Here is a 26,475-nt window from a genome sequence, read left to right on the forward strand (position 1 = left end):
AAACTCCTCATTAAAACTCATGATTCCTTTCCAAACACTTACCCCATAAGAACTTCTTACATCCTTTAAACACTCACCATGAACCTCTCATTCTTACACTCCTTCCACCACAGTTCATCCCTTGAAGAACTTGACACATTTGAATTTTCCAAGACTTCCAACAACCTAACACATTCCTCCACGGCTCCACCTCCCATTCCCAAAGAGGCTTCCTGAGTTTAGGGCTCTAAATCACCTTATCCCCCCTCATCTCATAGCATTGGATAATGGAAACATCATGGTCAACCAATCTATACAATCTTGGACATATCACATTCGACCTACCCACTCCACACTAGTAGTCATTCTCCCAGAATTTTATTCTAGCTTCATCCCCAACCAAGAAACAAGTAAGATTTTTAAATTCTCAGTTAAACTTCATGATTCCTTTCCATACCCTCATCCCAAATGAAGTCGAGACTTCTCTTGATTCCCACCCAAATCCAACCAGCACCGTCCTCCATAAAGATTCCCTCCTGTTCTCTAAGCCAAACCTCCACAACCATTTAACCAGCAATGCCCTATTGAAAGTTCTCAATCTTCTAATCCTCAAGCCCCCATTCTTCTTCGGCCTACAAACCAATTCCCATCTCACTAGATGAAACTTCTTAGACACCCCCAATCCTTCCCACAAGAAATCCCTTTGTGATCTTTCAATCTTCTCAGCCACTTCAGCTGGAATTTTTAGAAGAGAGATGTAGACATGTAGTGTGTCAACAAACTAGAAAGGGCACTCTTTCAATAATTCTGCCTCCCAATGGCAATATTAGCCTTCCACCCATCAAGTTTTTTCTCCACACTTTCAATGATTGGCTTCCAAATAGAAACTGCAGAGGCCTTAGCCCCAACCAGCAAATCCAAGTACTGAAAAAGGGAGCTCTCCAACCTAACATTCAAATACTGAAGCACAGCTCCCCGAAATTTCTCTGCAAACTCCCCCAACTCCAGTAATGGTACTTTTTGCTAGGTAATCCTTTAAGTCTATCAACATCTCGAAATTGGCCAGAATAGCTCTCAGATTAAATACTTGGTCCACTGAGGCATCCAAAAAAATTAAGGTATCATCAGCATACCATAAATGAGAGATACAAGGACCTTCAACCCCTACTTTGAAGCCCTCAATCAGCCTAATCTGCACTCACTTACCAAGCAACAAGTCAAGGGTTTCCTTTACCAACACAACAGGCAGAGGAGAAATACGGTCTCCCTGCCTCAAACCCCTGGAGGCTTGAATAGATCTGATAAGACTTCATTCATCAGAATTGAAAATGAAACACAGGACACACACGCACAAATCCAACTTCTCCACTTTTTTCCCAAGCCCCATCAATCTCTAGATCTCCTCCATAAAGCCCCACTCCACATGGTCATAAGCCTTCTCAATATCAATCTTACAAACCAGACTCGGCTTCCCAGACCTAATTCTTGAATCTATACATTTTTTTATAAGTAAAAGAAAAAAATTATTAGAGGGAAAATAAAAATAAAAAAAAGATTACAAATGATGCAGGTGTTAAGATAACATCCCACAAGTCCCCCTTTAAGACCTCCAACCAAACTAAACAACAAACTTCAAAAGACAAGCTCAGAAGAAAAAAGATGGCACTTATACTCATATGCACAAAGTGGCATTGGAGCGCAATTACTCTTAAACTCTCCAAACTCTTCACAGCTTCCGTCCTCGTCCCAATTTTCTCCTTCAAGAACATCTGCAATTCTCCTTGCATTTTCTTTTTTCCGCTTCCTTTCAAAGGCTTCAAATGCTTTCCTAACACGAATTTCCCCTCCCAAGAAGAATAAGCCTAGTGACTTACCAATTTCCACTTCTCTATCAACTAAGCTCTTCAAATCCACGCTTCCTCTCTTTTTCTTCTCCATCTCCACATTTGACGACTCAATGCTCTTATTTTCATTCGAGCACACCAAACTCTGTTCCAAACCAAACTTTCTCAGACCCTTATCTTGGGAGATTTCTGAAAGAATCATGCTCCCGTCTTCCAAACCAAACTATACATTCACTTGCAACAAGAACACCATCCAAGATTTGTCTACCTTCAACAAATTCCATTAGAGTCTCTCCCACCACTTCATGAATCACCCCTCTCAACCTTCTCGATAAAACTTTTGCAACCAGCTTATAAGGGCTGCAAATCAAACTTATAGGACAGAAGTCCATAATGTCAAGAGCCCTATCCTTTTTAGGGTGAAGGTTATCTATTTACACTGATCATAGATGAATTGACTAAACATATTCAGAAGGAAGTTCCATGGTGCACATTGTTTGCTGATGACATTTTTTTTAATTGATGAAACTAATGAAGGATTTAATGCAAAATTAAGCTTATGGACAAATGCCTTAGAAACAAGAGGTTTTAAAGTAAGTAGGACTAAAACAAAGTATATGACATGTACAATTAGTAATAATAGAAATGTAAATCAAGACACTCTTGGGATTGGAGACCAAGAGATAACTCAATGTGACCATTTCCAGTACCTTGGTTCGAATCATTCAGTAATTCATAACAAGGGAGAGATTGAGGAGGATGTCACCCAAAGAATTAGAGCAGGATGGGAAAAATGGAGGGGTGCATCTGGAAAGAACAAGACCTGCATAGATGGAAGTAAGGAGATAGATAGGATGGGCAAAATGGAAGGATGAAGCTAAACCTAGGAGAGAGAAAGAGATTCAAAACCCAATCTTCAGCAAAAATCAAGGGATATGTAAGGAGATAGACAAGGATCTCCAAAGGCCAAACATTAACATATAGAGCAGGGGCGAACAAAAGAGGTATGGAAGTAATTAGCAGTTTACTGATAACATGGAAACTTCACTTAAAGACTACCCAAAAGGTCTGGAATATTGCCTATAGAAAGTCGAATCTCCCCATGGAAGGCCACCAATGCAATCTTACCATTGTTCCTCCCTCATATCAGGTACAATCTCTGTGGTGGTAATTGTATAAAATTTTGGGAGCACGTATGGTAGGGGACTTCCTCGCGAAAGGATCAATTTCCTTCCTTATAAGCCTTAACAAGCTTTAAAAATGAGCCAATCTCCAAGTTTCTTGTCCCATCAACTTCAAGTAATGGTGTTAGTTGGGAATTGGGCTTCCAAAGGGGTCTAAGAGATTCTGAACTTCAAAGTGTGGTTAATCTACTTCCAATTTTGGAAGGACTTTTCCTTGAACCATCTAAGCCAGATAACCGAATTTGGACTTGCACCTCTCCTGGTTTTTTCTCTTGTGCTTCCTTTTTCAAAGCCTTGTTACAACCCTCCATTAGCTCTCTGCCTTCTTTTTCCAGTGAAAAAGGTGTGCTGCAAGCCTATTCCTCCAAGGGTTGCAATCTTTTGTTGGGAAGTTGTACATGGAAAGATTAACACATGTGATCTTCAAAGAAAATTACCAAATTGATGTTTATCCCCTCATTGGTGTGTATTATGTAAGGCTGATGGTGAGAGTTGCTATCACTTACTTATTTCTTCTCCTTTTATTACTTCTATTTTGAAATGGTGTCTCTCTTTTTTGGGTGCAGATGGAATCCTCTGATGGATGTACAAAGCATGTTTGCTCCAACTACAATTTGGACAATACGGGAGGAGAGGAATTCAAGACTATTTCTGGAAAAAGAAAGAAATAAGGAAGACTTAGTGGAGTTAATAATGATTAAATGGTGCATTGGCTGAAATCCTTGGAAGGTTTCTCATGAGTATTAACAAATGAAGCGGCGAGTTCTTCTACAAACAAGACTGTCTTCAATCATCAAAGGTCTCCACCGGAAAGAGGGTTCATCATACTAAATTTTGATGGTAGCAGCTTGGGAAAGCCAGTACCATTAGGAATCGGAGGTGTCTTTAGAGATGAGGAGGGTATAATCATTGCTTTATACTCAGGACCATCTGGGGAGGGAGATTCTCTTAGAGCAGAAGTGATGACAGTGTTGGAAGGCATACAAAGAATGAAGTCACTGAACCTTCGTAAACTAATCATGTAGGGAGTTTAAAAACTGGTTGTGAACCGGATACAAAATGAGGAGATGAAGATGTGGATATATAGCAATGGAAGGAAGAAAATCATGTGGCTAACTAGAGACATGGAATTAAATTACAGTTGGGTTAAGCAGAGTGCTAACCCTGTAGCTGATGCTTTAACTAAACAAGGGGTGGGGAGAGATTCTTTATTCTGGGGACAGTTGTAAGGGTGAGAATATATCATAGGGAGAGATAAGAGGGTTTATCTCTCGTTGTTTGTTCTGTACTTACACTCACTGTACTTCTAAACTGTTCTTATTACTAATAAGAAGCAGTTATTGATAAAAAAAAAAAACAAAAAAAACAAAAAGAATAGATTGAGCTTGAATATGCCCCACATTCAAGTATGGCAGTGCAAACACCAGTTGAAAAAGGAAAAAACAGATTGTTTATCAAAAAAAGGAAAAACAGAAGATATTTCATCCCAAATCTCATATCCTGAGGATAAGGAACAAGAGGAATGCAAGGATCTTTAAGGATAAGGAAATAAGTAAAGAGGAAATTATTGAATGCATTACATATAGAGCTACTTCATCATTGAAGACTTTGCAGCTTTTTGCAGTTTCTTCTGTGGATGATATCATTAGAAGGTGGGCTGTGAAAGCAGGACCTTCCTCAAGGAATATGAAGAATATTAGTAAGTGGACTAAGCTGTATAGGGGCTTTAAAATTAAATCTTGATGCCAGCAGTATAGGAAACTAGGACCATCTAGATTCTAGAATAGGAGTTTTCAGGAATGAGGATGCAAATGCAGCCGCTATGTTTTCAGGCTCAATTGGGAATATGGATTCTATAAGAACTGAATTTGTGGAGGTTATATATGGAGTGCAAAAGGCTGTGGAATTGAAGGTGACTAAGTTAATTGTAAAGGGTGATTCAAAAGTTGTAAATAATTGGCTGTTGAGGGGAATGCTATTTGGACATACAGAAATCTGCCCAACAAATTCAAATTAGTGTTTTGAAAGAACAACAAGCAAAAAAAGAGCAAGGACCTTTTTGTGCCTGAGACACAAGGCACACAGCAAGACACGCCCTTTCTGAAGCAAGGCACAAAAAATTTAAAAATTCAAAACATGTAAAATATTCAAAATAAATTAAAAATAGTATTAACTTAGAAGATGCGAACTCAAGTTTTAAGCTAAATGTCATAAAAATTCTATTGGCTCAAATTAAAATATATAAACATAACACATGAAATATATTCAAAGTAAAAATGTAAAATAAAATCAAACATGACATATAAAACATATTCAAACATGTGAAATAGTCGATCTCTTTATTTTTTTTCCAGTCACATTACTTTAAGGCTGTGTTTAGTTTGAAAGAAAAGGTAGGGAAACCTGGTACAAGTTTCCCTACCTTTTCTTTTAAACCAAACACAGCCTAAATAGCTAATGTATTCTTCATTCTACAAGCCAACTTTGTACCAAGCCCCTTGAGGTAACCCCAAAGAAGCACATCTTAGGATCTTAAATTCTTAACCTATAGATTAAATATTGGTTTTGTAATTGTAATTATAGTTTTTATCTTTTGAAATTTTATTGTATTAAAAAGATGAATGAACCATATTAGCATTAAATGGGGTTCTTTTAGTACAATAAATTTTTCAAAGATAAGAAACGATAATTACAATTACAAAACCAATATTTTGTGTATGGGCTAAGAATTTAAGATCCTAACATAAGCTTCTTTGGGGTTGCCACTGAAAAAAAAATGGCAAAAGGTGCACAATTACAGAGGTGCACATTTGGTCTGAGGCACAAGGTGCATCAGGCACATGCCTTTCGAAAGGAGCTGCACCTAATCCTAGGCAAAGCATATGCCTCGAAATGTGCCTCGCCCGTGCGCACCTTTTAAATCACTGTTCAAATGGTTATGAGTTATCAAGGAATTTCCAAATCAAAGTATAGTGGGTTACTAAATCTGTCAAGGGTTTGGCTGAACTGTTAGCCAGGGGGTCAATAGAAACCAAACATTTTGGGTTGTATTGTAATACATTGTTATTAGGGCACGACAATGGGGGCTATGATCCTTTTTGTATTCATAAAACTGTATATTGTTGTACTTTTAATTTAGTTTAATAATTTTTTGTTGTTGCTGATTGTTGTAAGGCTTATTTAATTGTTACTTTAGTTGTTGTTAGTAGGCTAACTTCTTGAGATACTGTCAGTTAGTTACTTGTCTTTTTTTTTATTAGTTTGGTTCTAGGGTGTGCCGCCAGGGGCATACTTGTAATTTCTATTATCTTTTATTAAGTTAATATAAATAGAAAAGTAGCGGCTGCCAGAAGTATCTGTTTTTCCTCTCAATCGTATCTCCTTTTTTTCTTCTCTTTCTCTCCTCTTTCTCTCCCACTCTCCATGAATCATTCATAAAACTGTATATTGTTGTACTTTTAATTTAGTTTAATAATTTTTTGTTGTTGCTAATTGTTGTAAGGCTTATTTAATTGTTACTTTATAGTTGTTGTTAGTAGGCTGACTTCTTAAGATACTGTCAGTTAGTTACTTGTCTTTTTTTCTTATTAGTTTGGTTCTAGGGTGTGCCGCCAAGGGCATATTTGTAATTTCTATTATCTTTTATTAAGTTAATATAAATAAAAAACTGGCAGCTGCCAGAAGTATCTTTTTTTTCCTCTCAATCGTATCTCCTTTTTTTTCTTCTCTTTCTCTCTATCTCTCTTTCTCTCCCACTCTCCATGAATCATTACATGGTATCAGAGTAGGTTTTCTAGGCTGTAAAAGACCTACGATCCCTACTATTTTGAGCAAGGTTCCCTTCTTAAAAATCTTGGACGTGGAAGACAAGGAAACCCTAGTAGGTTACTAGAGGAAACCCTAGCAGATTTCTGGCGGAAACCCTAGTAGGTTACTGGCGGAAACCCTAGTAGGTTACTGGCGGCACTTCATGTGTTTTTTTCCTCGGTCATAATACCAAGAAAACCCTATTAGGAGAAGGGCGATGCTGATACAGACTCCTTGCTTTGAGTCTGAGCCATTCTTCCCTGCTTCTCCTCAGGGGGAGAGTAGTAGTGTGGAAGAGGAGAAGCAAGTCTAGGTATCTCTTCCTTCTATTCCGGACCTTGCTCCCTTCCGTGTCTTCCAACGTACACGCCGTAGAGATCAGCGGTGTGATAGAGATATGGAACAGTCAAACACTGAGCAACCGACACCATTAGACTCCCAAGAGGTAAGTCCACTCCCTAACCCTACTCCTATTGTGGATGACCTTGACATTCCTATTGCCCAACGAAAGGGAGTCAGGTCATGCACTACCAAACATCCCATTACCCATTTTGTCTCCTATGGTCACATTTCCCCCTCATACCGAGTCTTCCTATCTGCAGTTGATTGCATCCCTATTCCCAGAAATGTTGTAGAAGCCTTAAAATGCCCTGAATGGACAGATGCCATGAAGGAGGAGATTAATGCTCTTCACAAAAATCAAACTTGGGAATCGGTGGATCTTCCAAAGGGGAAAGACCCCATGGGGTGTAAATGGGTGTTCATGGTCAAGTACAAGGCAAATGGAACAGTTGAAAGGTACAAAGCAAGATTATTAGCCAAAGGGTACACACAAGTATACGGGGTTGACTATGATGAGACTTTTGGTCCAGTAGCTAAGAACTCAATTAGGGTTCTCCTATCCTTAACTACTAATCTTGATTGGGAATTGCATCAACTGGACATAAAGAATGCTTTTCTGAATGGTGACTTAGAGGAGGAAGTATACATGGTTCAACCCCCTGGATTCTATGCCAAAGGAAGTGGAAATAAGGTGTGCAAGCTGCGAAAGTCACTTTATGGCTTAAAACAGTCTCCTAGAGCCTAGTTCAGTAAGTTTCACATGGCAGTTCAACAAATGGGTTCAAACAATGTCAGTCTGATCATACACTTTTTGTGAAGAGATGTTAGGAACAGGTTGTTGTATTGATAGTGTATGTGGATGATATCATCATTACAGGATGTTGGAGCTCAGAGATACAGAACTTGAAACAATTACTTGCATCTAAATTTGAAGTGAAAGATCTAGGTCCCCTGAAGTATTTCCTTGCGATTGAAGTTGCCCGCTCAGAAAAGGGTATTTGTATCTCTCAAAGGAAATACACCCTTGATCTATTATAGGATACAGGCAAATTAGGTGCAAGGCCAGCAGATACTCCCATGGATATTGACCACAAGTTAGGTGACTGTGTTGGTAAACCTCTGAAAGATGTGAAACAGTTCCAAAGATTAGTGGGAAAGCTGATTTATTTGTCCATGACCCGTCCAGATATTGCCTATTCCGTTGGGGTCCTAAGCCAGTTCATGCACTCTCCTAAGAAACCACACATGGAGGCAGCAGAGAGAGTTCTTAGATACTTGAAGAAATATCCCGAGACAGGCCTACTATTCAGTAATATTCAGTAAACAAAATCACCTAAAGGTGGAAGTCTTTACAGATGCTGATTGGGCAAGGGCTGTGGATGACAAAATCCACAAGTTGGTATCGCACATTTGTGGGAGGAAATCTAGTGACCTGGAAAAGCAAGAAACAAAGTGTGGTAGCAAGGTCAAGCGCTGAAGCTGAATATAGAGCTATGGCACATGGGGTGGCTGAAGTCCTTTGGCTAAAGAATCTTCTAGGGGAGCTTGGAGTTGTTATTCATAGTCCTATGTCCCTTTACTGTGACAACAAGGCTGCAATAAACATCACCAGCAACCCTGTCCTACATGAGAGGACCAAGCACATTGAGGTGGACAAACACTTCATAAGGGAAAAATTGGAAAAAAGAGAGATTTGCATCCCTTATGTCAACTTCAAGGAACAACTTGCTGATGTCCTCAAAAAGGGACTTCATACTCGCGGCACAATGAATTATGTGACAAGTTGGGCATGATAGACATATTCAGCCCAACTTGAGGGGGAGTGTTGTAAGGCTTATTTAATTGTTACTTTATAGTTGTTGTTAGTAGGCTAACTCCTTAAGATACTATCAGTTAGTTACTTGTCTTTTTTTCTTATTAGTTTGGTTCTAGGGTGTTCCGCCAGGGGCATACTTGTAATTTCCATTCTCTTTTATTAAGTTAATATAAATAGAAAACTGGCGGCTGCCAGAAGTACCTTTTTTTCCTCTCAATCGTATCTCCTTTTTTTCTTCTCTCTCTCTCTCTTTCACTCCCACTCTCCATGAATCATTACACTGATAAAAAAACATTTCCTTCAAAATTTTACTAATTTCAAGGGATATCATGCCATCAATGATAACAGACCACATTCCTTTGGTAAAACTTGAATAAAATCAGTCTAAAATAATAAGGAGATTCTACACCAAAGTTTAACGTATTGATACGCACAAACAGGCATATCGGGTGTTTTGATACTTCATAACTTTTTTTTTGTTTTTTTTCTCAAAAATGTTTCAGGGGGTCGGTTTTATGCTTGCCTACCCCCTGAAAGTGTCCAAATCCCAAAACACCCCTTATTTGGGGTTTCAGGAAGCTACTGATACGATACGATAGGGTGTACCATATCGAAATTTTGAACCTTGGTCTACACAACAACAATAATAATAATAATAATAATAAACTTCTATACAAATCAAATCACTTACTGATTTGGTACTAATGGAGTAGTCTTAACTTTTGGCTGCACCACATGCCCAACTGCAAAGATTCCACCTCCATTCACATTATCTAAGCAGTGGGAAAACATCTTTTTCACTTTTCCTGTCGAAGCCAGCTGAGAAATCATGGATGCATTTGATTGCCCAAAACCAAGTATTCCATCAAGTGCTGCACTAGATGAACCTAGATCTCCAGATTGTTTAGCACCACACCTGTCCCAATAATATAGAAAAGATTTAGGAAGCCATGTACAAAGAGAACCTTATGCTATCAAAAAAAAGGACCAGTTCTACAAAAGAACTACAATTCAAACGAAGACAGAATGTGACCCCCAAAAGTACATAAATCAGAACAGCAAATCACAAATAGCAAAAAAAATTAGAAGTTGTAAATCACACCTGCAATAATCTGAATTAAAAGAAAAGAACAGGAGAAAAGGAGATTGAAAAGAGAGAAGTGATGGAGGAAGAAGAAGAGAAAGTAGTTCAAAACCTCTCTTCAGGCCCCAATGATCTCTTTTATTTTATTTTATTTTTTTTGTTGTAAAAAATAAGGACAATTACGTGAGTGCCCTTAATAGATGATATGGCTGAATCTTCACTTGCCATTGTTATGTCTCACCAAAGAGCATAAACATCACTAAATACAATAACCTATCAAAAAAAAAAAAAAAAACTTTGCTAAATAGAGTAGAAACATCAATCACACCAAACACCCAACCAGACAATAAAGAGAATTAAAATGCTTAACAAAGAAGTAGCTGCATAAAAAAGAAAACCCTTGTCAGACCAGCCAAGCAGGTCTGCCAACAACAAATAGCCTCCAAAAGCAACCAAAGATACACATGCATGCATCCAGCTTCTGCACCTCTCACTAAAACCCATTAGCCTCTGAATCTCCTCAAAAAAATCCCACTCCACATGTCCGTAAGCCTTTTCGATGTCAATCTTGCATACCAACCCTGCCCTCCCTCTTCTAATTCTTGAATCAACACCCCATCCAAGATCTGCCTTCTACAAAAGCCATTTGGGATTCCCCCACCACCTCATGTATCACACTTCTTAACCTTTTTGACAACTGTTGGAAAGGGATGACGAGGATTATTCCTTGTGGAATCCGAGTCAGAATCTTTCTTGTTTTTTTTAGTTATTTATTTTCTTATTTAGGCTGTGATTATTTTCCTTTTTTTAGGCTGTGATTTAGTTTCCTTTTTTTCTTTAGGCTAAATTAGTGGGTTAGTTTCCTAGAATAGCTCCTAGATTGATTCTTAGAAGTTTTGTACAGATCTTCTCAATGAAATTTGAACAGAGATCTTCAAACATTTGTTTCTGTTTTCATGGTATCAGAGCCTGCGACGATGTCTGGAACGAGCCATTCTTCATCAACAGTGGACTCGACAGCAGTAGGTTCAACCACGAATGCATCGAGATCCCTTGGAACCTCCTTCACCACCTCTGACATAAGCCATTCTCTGCAGATTACCCAACACAAATTAAATGGGCCCAATTTTCGGGAATGGTTTCAATCCGTTTTGTTAGTGATTCAAGGAAAAGGAAAAGTGGGTTACCTTACTGGTGAAATCCCTCCTCCAGCGAGCAGTGATGCGAGTTACAAGGCATGGGAAGCTGAAAATTCCATTGTCATGGCGTGGTTAATCAATTCCATGGAGCCGCAAATATGACGCACGTATCTGTTTTACAAGAATGCTCACGAAATATGGAAGGCTGTTCAGGAGATGTACTCAGATCTTGGAAACACGTCTCAGTGTTTTGAAATTCGTTCTCTCCTGCAAAACATAAGGCAGGGATCAATGTCAGTAACAGAGTACTACAATAGGCTGATTGATCTATGGCAAGAAATGGATTTGTTTTATACAATTCCATGGAAGTGTACTGATGATGGAATACTGTACAATCAAGTCCTTGAGAAAGATCGAGTATTTGATTTTCTTCAAGGACTCAATAAAGACCTGGATGAAGTACGAGGTCGTATTCTTGGAATCAAACCCCTTGCTTCACTTCGTGAGGTGTTCTCTAAGGTTCGACGAGAAGAAAGCAAGAGGAAAGTCATGCTGAACCCATCCTCACACGGAATCCTAGAGGAACAATCTCAAGGATCTGCACTTGCATCTACTCGGTCTCAACCACAGAAGATAAAAGAAAACCACCAGTGGTGTGAACACTGCAAAAAGCCGTATCACTCAAAGGAGACTTGCTGGGACATTCATGGAAAACCTCTAGATTGGAAACCACGGAATCAGAGGAAAGGCAACCCTTCAGCTCATGTAGCCGAATCTACTGAGACAAAGAAGCCTAACACAGCAGCTTTTACACCGAAACAAATGGAGATTTTAAGGTTTCTTCTTCACCAGCAACAAATTTCTGAGGCATCAGGTTCTACACTTATAGCAGCAATTGCACAACGAGGTAATATCTCATCATCTCTATTATCACGAAAAGATTATCTCAATGACTGGATTGTTGACACCGGTGCATCAGATCATATGACAGGACATCATACAGCTTTTTTGAATTATAAAAAATGTGATGGTGAGATAAAAGTCATAGTGGCAAATGGGAATACAATAATTGTGGCTGGAGTTGGAGATGTTTTTTACCAAGGACTTTATTTGAAATCTGTTCTTCATGTTCCGAGTTTAAGATATAATCTCCTTTCTGTTAGTAAGTTAACTAAGGATCAAAATTGTAAAGTAACATTTCTTTGTGATCATTGTATTTTTCAAGATCCGTCTTCGAGGAAGATGATTGGCAATGCTGAAGAACGACATGGTCTCTACTATCTCACTGATTCTTCTCCAAGGCCAAAACCACATCTATCTCTTTCTGCGTCTAGTTCGTTGAATTCAGATGTAATTCTATGGCATAAACACTTAGGACATCCTGGTTTTCAATATTTGAAACATTTGTATCCAAACTTATTTCTCAATAAAGATCCTTCTTCTTTCCATTGTGAGTCATGTATTCTTGCAAAACAGTCCAGAAAAAATTATCCTATTCACAATTACAAACCTTCCAAACCGTTCCATCTTGTTCACAATGATATTTGGGGAGCATCACGGGTTGTGGATTTAACAGGCAAGAGATGGTTCATCACCTTCATAGATGACCATACTCGTGCTTGCTGGGTCTATCTCTTGAAGAGCAAATCTAATGCCGGGTATGTGTTTCAACAGTTCCATAAAATGATAAAGAATGTGTTCCAATGCAACATTCACATACTCCGCATAGATAAAGGAGGAGAGTACTTTGCACAGATTCTTGGAGATTACCTCATTCAGAATGGCATATTTCATCAAAGCTCATGTACATCCACCCCACAACAAAATGGGGTTGCAGAACGAAAAAATCGTCATTTGTTGGAGGTAGCTCGATCACTCATGTTTTCTAGTGCTGTTCCACATCATTTTTGGGGAGAATTTGTATTAACTGCTGCCTATTTAATCAATAGACTTCCATCAAAACCCCTCAAATTCCGTACACCAGTCAATTGTCTCCAAAAAGAATTCCCTCGTATTCGTTTACTCAACCCTCTCCCACCAAAAATATTCGGGTGTTCTATGTTTGTCATAATACCAGTCCTACTCGGGGAAAACTTGATCCAAAGGCCATCAAATGTACCTTCATAGGATACTCTCCCACTAAAAAAGGATATAAATGTTACAATCCTGTCACAAAAAAATTCTATGTATCCTATGATGTCACATTCCTGGAAGATCAATCCTTCTATTCCCATGATTCTCTTCCGGGGGGGAACTTAATTGAAGATGATCATTGGGATCCTTCAATATCTCTTCCTGATTCTCTTTGCCCAGTCTCCACCAATGTCCACTTTACCATCCTCTGAGTCTCCACCATTACCCCTACCAGATACAACCACAGGTCTCGGTCAAGGGGTAAAATCAGTCCAACAACAAAGTGAACTAATTATTTACTCAAGGAGGCCCCATGTTACTCAGCAAAACCAATCATCGGAACCTATGGCAGATTCGCCACAAGATTCACAAAGAGGTGGTGTTACAATTGATGATCTGGATGTTCCCATTGCTATAAGAAAGGGGGTAAGATCTTGTACTCAACATCCGATTTCAAATCGTGTCTCATTTATCTAACACTCACAAGGCATTTGTATCTCAACTTGATAATGTAACAATTCCTGCAAATATATATGATGCCTTGAGAAATTCAAAATGGAAGGCTGCTGTTTTGGAAGAGATGAAGGCACTAAATGACAATAATACATGGGAAGTTGTAAACATGCCTAAAGGGAAGAAGTTAGTGGGCAGTAAGTGGATTTTTACGGTGAAAGTAGGCTTGGAAGGGAAAATAGAGAGATACAAGGCACGTTTGGTTGCTCAAGGGTAAATGCAAAAATACAGGCTTGACTACGAAGAAACTTTTGCACCAGTTGCAAAATTGAACTCTATACACGTTCTCTTGTCTATGGCAGCCAACTTGGATTGGGAATTGCACCAAATGGATGTTTCAAATGCTTTCCTGAATGGAACTCTTGATGAAGAAGTCTACATGAAGCTGCCTCCTGGCTTCGAAGACAAAGAAAAACCAGGATCAGTGTGTAAACTGAAGAAGTCTCTGTATGGGTTAAAACAATCTCCTAGGGCATGGTTCACTCGATTCAGCACAGTTATGAAAAGATTTGGTTACATACAAGGACAGGCATATCACATCCTATTCATAAAACAGTCAAGGAATGGAAAAAAATCAATCTTGATTGTGTATGTTGATGATATGGTAATCGCGGGTGATGACAATGATGAGATTACGAATCTCAAGGGCCTACTACAATCTGAGCTCAAAGTTAAGGATCTTGGAAAACTTCAGTATTTCCTTGGGATGGAAATTGCAAGAAGAAAAACTGGTATTTTCATTTCTCAAAGAAAATACATCCTAGATCTGTTGAAGGAAACCGGGAAGCTTGGTTGTCGTCCAGCTAGCACTCCACTGGAGAAGAATTGGAAGCATAAGATCTCTGAGAATGATCCTCCAGCTAACAAAGAGAGATATCAACGTCTTGTGGGAAAACTAATCTATCTATCACTTACTAGGCCCGATATTGCCTATAGTGTTAGCATAGTTAGTCAGTTTATGCATGCTCCAACCGAGAGGCATCAGTGTGTTGTTGATCAAATCCTTAGATATTTGAAAGGAACTCCTGGAAAGGGTATATTGTTCAAGAAAAGTGATAACCGGTTAGTTGAGGGATTTGTAGACGCTGATTGGGCTGGTTCGGTTGAAGACAATAAGTCTACTACAGGATATTGTACAAAGGTTTGGGGGAATGTTGTTACATGGCGAAGTAAGAAGCAAACTGTTGTGTTCAGAAGTAGTGCAGAAGCAGAATACAGGGCAATTGCACAAGGGATTTGTGAGTTAATATGGCTTGAACGACTACTATCATACTTAAATGTTCCACTTGATAGTCCAATGAAACTGTATAGTGACAGTAAGTCAGCAATAGCAATTGTACACAACCCTATTCAACATGATCGAATGAAGCATGTTCACATTGACAGAAATTTCATCAAATCAGAGATCGAAAGTGGAAAATTTTGTCTATCCTATGTGCCATCTGGATCACAGGAAGCAGACATCCTCACTAAACCATTACTTAGGGTCGGGTTTGAGACAAATGTATCCAAACTGGGAATGATTGATATACATTCACCAGCTTGACGGGGAGTGTTGGAAAGGGATGACGAGGATTATTCCTCGTGGAATCCGAGTCAGAATCTTTCCTTTTTTTTTAGTTATTTATTTTCTTATTTAGGCTGTGATTATTTTCCCTTTTTTTAGGCTGTGATTTAGTTTCCTTTTTTTCTTTAGGCTAAATTAGTGGGTTAGTTTCCTAGAATAGTTCCTAGATTGATTCTTAGAAGTTGTATATATTTGTACAGATCCTCTCAATGAAATTTGAACAGAGATCTTCAAACATCTGTTTCTGTTTTCAACAACACCTTTGCTAATAACTTATATGAGTTACTAATCAAGCTGATATGTTTGATCTAAAGTGTCTGATTTCATTTCTATAGCTCCAAACAGCTTTACTACCCCCTTCACTTGCCAACTGATAACCACTTTGGAATTGCCTTCAATAATCATTCTTTCAACTCCCATCTCCTTAGCCTTTTGCACTCTATACACTGCTGCCATAAGTTCTACCTTAACTGGATCTCCTTCACATATTGGACCTGAATATATAGCAAGTAAACCCCCCATGCTCATCCCTTATTACTACCCTATTCCAGATGGCCCTGGATTACCCAAACTACTTCCATCAAATCTCAGCTTCGACCACCCCCTATCTAGCAATGTCTAATCCCCCTTTAATTTTGGCTTTTTAGATGATGACCCTGCAACTACCCCCCAATTTCTAAAGACATCATCCATTGTGAAGTCTGAGAACAAGTTCATTATCATCACCCAATCTTCTACCATCACTATAATGCTTTCAACTATTGCCTCCTTACTTCTTTATTTTTACCCTCAAAGATTCTTCATTCTTGGATTGCTTTCCTCCTACAAGATCCAAATAACAATAACTTCTATGTTGGACCTCCTAATCGCCTCTGCTTGGAAGAATTGTTTTAAGTGCTGGTTCTTGCTGAACCTTGCTGCTAATGGTGCATCAGCAAAACTGCTGATCACTGCTGCTCCAGTGACATCGATGCGACCAGAGGGAGGGTGTGATGGGAGGGGACCGGTGTCTACCATGCTGCTGTTGTTGCCTTGTCCTTTCTCAGAGCGAACTAAATCTTCAAAGAACATTCTGAGTTTGTAGCAGTCCATTTGGTTGTGTGCTGTGGATTGGTGGAAGTCACAAAAGATGAGTCCTCTCTTCTCTTCTCTTCTTCTGTGGTTGGGCGATGGGCTGGGGTTGGTTGATTTTACCATCATCTATGCCTCCTCATAGTGAGGACTTCCTTTCTTGCATAAGGGAATGGGAGAGGGATTCTAAAATCCGGCCTTGTAGGCGAACCTTGCGGTGATCTTCCAGCTCCTCTGCCTTGTCCACCTCTGGAAAATCTCCCTCTTCAAGAGTCTACTGCATATGCCTCCCTTCTTTTCTCATTCTTCTTATCTTCTCTTTTCTTCCTCTCTTCTTTCGTCTGTTCATTTTCTTTGCTTTCTTTGTTTTCTTGCAGAAACTGCACCAGAGCACTGGCCAACAGTGAACAACACCAGCCATCTTGGTATCAGAGCAAGGTTTAAGGCCTGCTAGGGTTCTCATGTAGTCTTGTCCCAGCCAACTACATGAGGATAAACTAGGGGTGGATTTTTCAGTCAGATTTTCCTGATTCTTGGAGGTTTGTTGGAGGAATTTGTGCTGCCCAAGATCTGCAATCTTGGAGATCACCAATAACCAGGAAGGACCAGAGTTCCTTGGACCGGATTAAGGTTTAGCAGTTAAACCTTCAATTGGTGCCAGCGCCTAGGGTTTTCTGAGTAGAAACCAATTCTTTTCTGAGATTGACAGCTTGAAGAAGGAGATTGGGCTCTTCTGGAAGGAGCAGCTGAATCTTTTCTATTATCTCTAGAGTTAGTTCTAGGTTTTCTGCTGAGACCAGATCAGTTCTAGGGTTCTAGGTATTTCAGAACTGTTTTTTTCTTTTTTTTTGTGCTGGATTGCTATACAGGCTCTATTTCAGCGAAGATCAAGGAAAATACCTCATACAAATCCCCATTAAAACATAGACCATCAGCCTGTTAACTGACCAGAAACACAAACCCCTCCTCACAGCCAAGATTTCAGTCTTCATTCATCTATGAGTGTGTCATCCTGAGTTGACTCGTCCTCAACCCATACCTTGTCTTCCTTCCCGACAAACTTTTTGGTTCAATTCCTCTTCCTTTCTTCTCCTTTCAAAATCCTCGAAAGCCCTTCTAGCAAACTCCTCACCACCCCTGCTGGCAAGCAACCTAAGGCATATCAAAGGAGAACCAAAGCTGCTCCTATGCTCATTTGGCATCATTATGAATATGTGGAGCCCGCATGAGAGCTGGGTTAGCAGTGGATACACTTGGGAAGACCCTAGAGTCTTCAATCCACCTTAAGATGCTCTTTGTGTGGATGAATTTACTGCTGAACAGGACTAATTTGGTTTTCTTACATTTCTGGACAGCAAGGGTATTTTTGAAATTTTGCATATTTAGGGGTTATGTTTGGGAACAGATCTTAGTCTAGTAACTTCCCTTCATTTGGATTTATGTTTGTAATTGTTTGGGGCTGGTTTAGTCTAGCCTAGCTTCTGGGGCAAGTTTCTCCCTTTGAAAGCTTCTTTTTATTAACCTCGTATGGTTCATTTTGAAGACAGTTTTTTTTTCTTTTTGAAGAATCAAAATAAAATCTCATTAAAAATGAAAAGAAAGATAAAGTACAGCAGGAGGTGATAAGATATCACCAGAAGCAAGGAACATCCTCAGAAAACCCAAAAAATATCCTAATAAAACCACGCCTTAAAAATAGAAGAAACCCCAAATAACTCTGAAAAAAGATCACAGGACAGACCCATTACAAAATCCCCCAAAAAAGCTAGAAACCACCCCCCCCCAATCTAATCAGAAGCAAGAACCGTTCCAGATGCCAACATCAGTCTTCAACTGTGAACTCATCCTCTTGATTCGAGAATTCCTCATCCCATTCCTTGTTCCTTTTTTTCCATGCTTTTTTCTTTCAAATTCTTCGAACGCCCTCCTAGCAAATTCCTCACCACTCCAGAACACCAGGCCCACGCTTTCCCAACTGTGACCTCTCTATCCTCATTTCGAAGACAGTTTTTGCTAATGAAGAAAGAAAGTCCTCTACAGAATTTGGTGTGATTGCCAAGTTGGGGGTGTGGTTGCCTAGGGTTTTCATCTCATTTCCATCTCTTCTCTTCTTTCTCTGTTAGTTCTTTGTTTGTACTACACATCTAGGCCTAAGTTGGTTGCAAGTATACTGCTGAATCACAAAGATCCTGCATCAACCCAAAAAAAAAAAACTGACCCAAGCTTTTCCCAAGTGTATCCTCTGTATTCACAATTTCCTAGAGGGTCACCTCACTAGTTCACCATCATTACCATCATTATTTTGCAGCTCTTGTCTCGCATCGGATTCAGAGTCAACACCACTCACTTTGTTTTCCTGTTGCTCCTTCAGAAAAAGGGGGTCATGTTTCCTCATCAATCGGATGTCTATGTCCATCCTTGGAAGCCAATCACCTTTCTCAATCTTGTTCCCTACAGTGTTTTAAAAGGTGCGCTTGAGGCGCATTCCAGAGTAGGCGCCTCGCATGGGTCAAGGTGACCAGACTTTAGGAAGGCGCTCACCTCTGAGCGTAAGGTGTGCGCCTCAAGCCAAGCGACAGGCGGTCGAAGCGAGCGCCTATTAAAATTGCCCTTTTTTTTAATTTACTTTTACAGATGAGTATATATATATATATATATATATATTATTTATTTCCTTTTATGTACCAAAATATTGGGATATGGTATGGCAAATTTGAAAGAAGGAACTCACAATCCAATTGAGAGAGCAAAAACTTGCCATGCAAGGCTTTCACAAAAATCTTCTCAGATTCTCAGACTTCCAGTCTCAGTCAAAGTCTCGAACGACAAAGTTTAGAGCCCCTCTTCAACTCTTCGGGCCTTCAGCAGCTCGATCATCAAGTACTTCTTCTTCTTCTTCACAGAAAAACAGGGGCTCTGCCCAATCTTTTTTTGCATTGTGTTTCTTCACTTTTCTTCTTCTTTTGGAATTGTTTTACACTAAAACAAGGGCTCCACCCCCTTTTCTATTTTTCTATTTTTTTAGTTTTTTTTTATTTTGTGCGCCTTTTTTAAAAAGGCGTGCACTTCGCCTTCCGCCTTGTGCCTCAGGTGCATTTGGTACCTGTCGCTTTTTGTGCGCCTTTCGCTTTTAAAAAACTAGTTTCGTACTCTTTCTCCATTACCTCTTACTCCTAGAGTCTTTGGTTGTGTTTGCTTTGTTCAGAATTTAGGATCTGGTTTAGACAAGTTAGATGTGCATGCCACCAGGTGCATCTTCCTTGGATACTCCAAGACTCAAAAAGGGTATAAGTGTTATAACCCTAGCTCTCATTGGTCCTTTGTGTGCTCAGATGTCACTTTCTTTGAGTCCATTCCATTTTTCTCGAGTACTGATGCTCCTCCTCCTACTCCTATGGTTCCACTTCCAGTTCTAGTTGAGGGCCCCCATCCCGTGGTTCTTGTTCAAGTTCTATCCCCACCTTCTCCAGTGTAGGCTAATACTGAGAGGCCACCAATAACACAAGTGTATACTCATAGAAGAGCATCGGCCCCTCCTCCAGTTCAGCCCTCGTTGACAGATCCTGTGGTTGCACCTCCTCCTTCTGACCTTGATCTTCCTATTACATTGCGGAAAGGTAAACGTAGTTGTACATCTCATCCTATTTCTAATTATGTATCCGTTGCTCACCTTTCTACTTTCCATCGCCATTTTATATCTTTGCTATCCTCTGCTTCCACTCCTAAGACTATCCAGAAAGCCCTTACTTCTCTAGGGTGGCAACAAGCAATGGAAGAGGAATTGTCTGCTTTACAACACAATCACACGTGCGAACTTACTACTCTCCCTCCCAATAAGCATGTTGTTGGATGTAAGTGGGTCTACACAGTGAAGTATATTCCAGATGGCAGCGTGGAACGATTAAAGGCCAGGTTAGTGGCCAAGGGCTATTCTCAGTTATATGGTGTTGACTATACAGAGACATTCTCTCCTATGGCTAAAATTGGTTAAATTTGGGTATTAATTTCATTAGTAGCAATGTATGATTGGCCTCTCTTTCAGCTAGACATCAAGAATGCCTTCTTACATGGTGATCTAGTTGAGGAACTGAAGTATATATGGAGCAACCACCAGGGTTTGTTGCTCAAGGGGAGGATGGTAAAGTTTGTAGACTTAAAAAGGCAATCTATGGGTTGAAACAATCTCCACGTGCATGGTTTGGTAGATTCAATGAAGTAGTGAAGAACTTTGGCATGAAACAATGTCAAGTAGACCATTCTATGTTCAACCGTGACTCCAAAGATGGGAAAATCTTGCTAGTGGTGTATGTGGATGATATTGTCAAAGCTGACAGTGACATCAATGGGATTGACAGATTGAAAAACTTCCTACAGGATCACTTCCACACGAGGATCTTGGTAAGCTGAAATACTTCCTAGGAATAGAAATTGCAAGGTCAAAGCATGGAATTAACTTGTGTCAAAGGAAATATGTCCTTGACTTACTTGAATAAACAGGGTTGTTAGGTGCCAAACCAGCTGAAACACCCATGGAACCGAATGCTAAGTTGAGTATTGATGCAGGTGAAGAGTTTGATGATCCTAGAAGGTAATAGGAGGTTGGTGGGAAAATTGAACTATCTAACTATCACATGACTAGATATATCATTTGTTGTAAGTATGGTGAGTCAGTTTATGCAACATCCTCAGGTTCCACATTGGGAAGCAGTTTTAAGAATAGTCAGGTCAATGAAGGGTGCTCTAGATTGTGGTCTGTTATACAAAAGTGAAGGAACTCTTGAGAATAGAAGGGTATACAAATGCTGATTGGGCCAGATCTGTGTCAAACCAAAGGTCAATTACAGGATATTGTCTTCCTTAGTGGCAATCTAGTAACTTGGAAGAGCAAGAAACAAACAATGGTGGCAAGGAGCAGCGCAAAAGCTAAGTACAGGGCTATGGCTCATACTACATGTGAACTAGTATGGCTGAAAAATCTCTTACAAGAAATGGGGTTCTCAATTGACAAACCCATGAGGTTATGCTGTGATAATCAAGTTGTTGTACACATTTCTTCTAATCCAGTCTTCCATGAGAGAACAAAGCATATTAAAGTCGACTGCCACTTTGTAGGAGAAAAAGTTATCGATGGAGTGATAACTACAGCTCATGTGAGTTCAGTAAACCAATGGGCAGACCTATTTACAAAGGGACTATCTCGGGGCAGAGTGGATATGTGACAAGCTGGGACCATATGACATATTCTCCCGCTTGAGGGGGAGTGTTAGAGTCAACAGTGCAAGGGTATTTTGGTCTTTTGACTATCTAATTGAGATTGAATAGTCTATTTTGTCTGGGTTTAAGTTATTTGAGGGACAATACTAACTTTTGTAATTCAGTATATACAATATAAATACAAAGTGGGTCGGCTAGGAGAGAGGACTTACCAAGCCGATAGGATAGGCGGCGGGCCGGGCGTAGAAGCGAATCGCCAAAAGCTTTCGGTAGCTTAGCTTGCTTCCAAGCCGGCCCGGCCGCGAGGAATCAAGAGATCTTTGTCGGTGCTGACTTGGATCTCGAGTGACGGAATAAGACAGGGCTTCTTCCTCGAGTCCTGTCATGATCGCTTACTCGATGAAAGAGCTTTACAAGCGGCATTGCCCTTCTTCACTCACGTGATATTGTTGGATCGGGCTTTCGCCCATTGTCCAAGATTCCCCACGAAATGTCAATAAATGAATTGTCCCATTATTCATTATTTCCAGGTCTTTTCGTTGCATTCACTTACAACAAGAAACAATCGAACCTTTCTTCTTCTCTCTCTCTTTCTCTCTTCTTCTTCTCTTACATACTCCAGACCTAGAACTGAACTAGGGTTAATCAACCTATTCACAATTTTCATCATATATGTACATGTTTTTTATAAATAAATAAATAATATAACAAATTTATAAAAATATAATATAAAAAATATGTTTATAAATAAATAAATAACATTTATATGTATTATGTATATTTATATTTATAAATATAATATATATATCGGATCGGATCTTGTCGGATCGAATAGAGGTGATCCGAATCCGATCCGATTTCTAATCGGATCCTATTATCAGATCCAAAGATCCAAAAAGGGGTGATGCGAATTCAACCAAATAGGATTGGATCAGGTCAGATCATGATCTGATCCATTTGCACCCCTAGTCATCATCCTTCGACTTTTGGTGCCGCTACACACTATAGCTTCTAGAGCTTTTTTTTTTTAATTTCCCTTCTTTGAGTTCTCAGTATAGTTGTGTTTATCACAGACCTCTAGACCGTTGCCTTGTTTTGGATTCGGTCTTTCCTCCACCTTCAATAGAAACTCTTGTAATAAGTCTACAAGAATTCTCCATCCCGTTTTCTTTCTATCTTCCAGAACACATAACATCTGTTTTTTGTTATCACCAAGCATTTGCATGACCACTACAAACCAACCTTTCTCCTTTTTCCTCATCTCAACTTCAAACCTTTTCCCATCTGCTCACACTGCACTCTTCCAACCTTGTTTCTTAATAGAGAAAGTCATCCCGTCCATGAAGCCTTTCAGCCATCAAATCACCTCCTCAGCTGCGTAAATGGAAATGGTGGCTCTTTTTCTTCTCTAATCATTAATGACCACCTACCCTTGTTTTCTACCTTCTTCAAAATAGAACTTCTTAGCTTCAATATCCACTTCTCTTCTCCATTTCGCTGTTGATGAAAACTGAACTTCCCGTAATGATGCTTGTAACAAAGACATTTAATATCCACCCAGAACTTCTCTTCTCCAAATGGTCTGTCCTATATGGAAAAACCACCTTTGTCTCGCCCTAAACAGGTGTGTCCACCTAGAACTTCTCTTCTCCAAAATGCCTGTCCTATATGGACAAACCACCTTTGTCTCAGTTCTACAATCTTCAATGCAGCTGTTTTCCTGGTCCACACTTCTTCCAGAACGAATGTCCTTGCCTCCATATTCAGAACCTTTCTCCATCTCCTTGTTGGTACGAAGCCTTTCTCCATCTGTCTCTACAGTTTTGAATGTATTACTTTTTCTACTGATAGTTCCTTTGTTTTTCTTCTAGCTCCACTTCCTTTTACTAGAAGTTCATCTTCTATTGTTGTTCAACCTCCTAAGTCCTAAACCATCAAGTTGCAAAGTTGAACACACAACAATTTCAAAAACTAGAAACCATCAAGTTGCAAAATGAAGTGCTGGACTGCAAAGTTTCACTCCATCTATATAAACCCTTCAACAACAGCAGTACTAATGACACTTTCATAGGAACTCACCTACATTATAAATACTCCCACATTCCCCAACAGTCAATGATTCCCAAAGGACTCTTTGGCTAACACAATTAACAAGATGTTGACCATTTAATGCAGTCACAACTTACTATGACTCCAAAAATTACAAGACACGGGACTAAATGCATTCTCAACTACTAAGTTAGACATATATAGGATATTAATGACAATTTTGACTCCAGCAATGGATCATCTAATGGACCCAACCACTCCTCCAGTAGTCAAGCAAGAACAATCAAACAAACATACATATATACATATACATGGTAATAACGTAATTTAAGGTAAGGAGTAAAATACCCCATTTAAGTCGAGTCCAAACAATATGTATTTATCTTTTGATGATATCCCAGTTCCCAGCAAAAAGCCGAAACCTTTTGAGGAATAGGGCCCAACTATGTATCTTTAACCGAAAACTCCCTCTCTTGAGATTTTTTTACACAATTAACCCTTTTCTTTTCTGGTATAATAAAATTCCTTTGATTGTTAATGGAAAAATGCAAGCATATTAGATCTTACAAACTCATTACACACTTCTATTTAGAGGAAGGGAAAGACCAAAGCTATGGTCATTAATATCTGAAGCCATTATACTAAATATTGTCATTTACATACTTAGATAAAGATAACAGAAGTCTGACTTACCCAAATATAACACTTGCATTCGCTGGTTTTGTTTGTAGGTTTCCAGATACTTTAGCATATTCTACAAAATCTCTTACATAGTATCCAGTAGTTGTGCTCCCATCACCATACACCACACGGTATTGGCAGTAATCATTGGCAGTGCAGCCAGGAATATTTTGGAAATCATACATGGCAGAGCAAAAATCTTGATCACATGTAACCTCCCTTCCCGTCTGTGAGGCCTTTAAATCATACAGAGTGAGTTCTATCTGTATACAACAAGCACAAATCCCACAAACATTTCAGAAATGACAAATAATAACATTTTTTTTGGTAATCTACTAACATGAAGTTGACATAAAATAAGTGGGATGAAGAAGAAAAAGAGAATCAATGCATATAAATCAAAAGAACAAGCATACACCGATGTCGCTTTTCGTTGGACACCGGGTGCACTGAATACAGTTCACCCATAGAATGTCGCTTCCTGTATCAACTTGTACATAGTAGTCCTTTGGAGGAGTCCCAATTCCAATTTTAGCAAAGTAAAGCCTTAAACAAGCAGCCAAAACAAAATTTGGCTCATTTAGCAACGTAACTCAAAATGAGCTAAATCCATTAATCTACCAATTAGGCAATTATCCGGATCAATGTTAGAAAAGCACGGACTTGGAGAAAAAACAGCAACAATAACAAGAACAATTCTCAACTACAAAGGCAAGGCATCAAATTCTACATCAAACGGCCCAAACCCATCAAATAAAAGGCAGGAATTTCATCAAGAGAAATAAAAGTGAGCCCAGAAAATAAAGAACAAACCCAGTATCAGCAGGATGGCCATTTCCACCCAGAGGAAGGTCAATGCCGGAAAGAAGCCGACGGTGACGCCGCTCATCATGAGCTTTAATATCGCTCAACGACCGCTTCCGACCCGCGAATTTGTGCTGAACCCTGAATACCCCATTGGCAGATACACTTGTAGCAAGAAATAGAATCACAATACAAATAACATAGATCGAACTCCTGAGATCCATAAAAACAACAAATATTCCCAACTTTTCGTTCTTTTTATTCTATCTCTGCAACTGCAAAGAAATAGAGAAAGAAAAGAACAAGGGAGTGGGAGATGCAGGGGTCCCTGCCGGAGCAGCTAAAGTCGGTGGGCGGTAAAGACACGGAAGAACATTTCAGTAAGCTTCAACAACAAACTACAGTGCGAAAACTCTCTGTACCCACAAATAGAAGAACGCCACATCAGCTTAGCTTTTGAATCTCTCAACTTTCTGTACTCAAAACAATTCAATTTTGTTTATCCGCTTCAATTCCTCATCTCGGTCAATGATAAAAGTAAAAAGTGGGGTTTATAATTCATAATCATATCACAATCGTACAGTTTGGGTTAATATTAAAAAGAAAGACGTCAAATTCACGGGATGATGTTTATAGGAAGACTTAGGCATAAATACTTTTGGGAAAAAAATTTGACTGAAGTGGATGTAAAACTCTGAAAAAAAGGTCTCATACCCGAAAATCGGCGCCAGATCCCGTATCTGATCCAATTATTTTGCATTCTAATGACGTGTTTATGTAAATGGATCAGATTTAGATTTTTTATAATTTAATATTAAATATGTAATTGCATTTACATGTCTCCAAGATAAAACTATTTATAATTCATAGATAATTTTTGAACTAACTGACAGTTTTTGGAGTGAGAGTAAATGATATATATATTTTTTTTTATGACCATTGTATGTTGCTTAGATAAGGGGTAAAAATGTTTTATGAAAATTTCAAAAAATGAGGTTATTCACTCTTTTATTAGTAGTATAGATATTCGATTAATAATCAGATTATTTTTAGATTTTACTCGATCATATCTAATTAAAATCTAAATCTAATTATATATAATATTTATTGTTTTTTTATGTAGAGACACTTGGTGGGCCTCGAATTGTGCCACATGGCATCGATCAGATCAAATCCTGGCCACACATCACCAATTGCTTCCAACTATTCCAAGGCAATGTTAGCTATAAAAGGGGGTGTTCATTTCAA

At 39.1% G+C, this 26,475-nt stretch overlaps 1 protein-coding gene across 1 annotated transcript in view; it reads right to left on the reverse strand.

The window, feature by feature from the left end:
• LOC148865427 (Eukaryotic aspartyl protease family protein) overlaps positions 1–25,909 on the reverse strand; it is a 34,205-nt gene extending 8,296 nt beyond the window's left edge. The window contains exons 1-4 of the mRNA XM_088979781.1: positions 25,237–25,909; positions 24,840–24,969; positions 24,436–24,686; positions 9,664–9,888 (exon numbers count right to left, since the gene is read on the reverse strand). Of these exons, the coding sequence (XP_088835907.1) occupies positions 9,664–9,888; positions 24,436–24,686; positions 24,840–24,969; positions 25,237–25,451 (821 nt within the window). The 5' untranslated portion in view covers positions 25,452–25,909. The remainder of the gene's footprint in view (positions 1–9,663; positions 9,889–24,435; positions 24,687–24,839; positions 24,970–25,236) is intronic.
• Positions 25,910–26,475: the final 566 nt, after the last annotated feature.

This window comes from Nelumbo lutea, chromosome 3 (genome assembly GCF_056320005.1).
Source record: "Nelumbo lutea isolate HS-2025 chromosome 3, American lotus-T2T, whole genome shotgun sequence".
Classification (NCBI taxonomy): Eukaryota; Viridiplantae; Streptophyta; class Magnoliopsida; order Proteales; family Nelumbonaceae; genus Nelumbo; species Nelumbo lutea.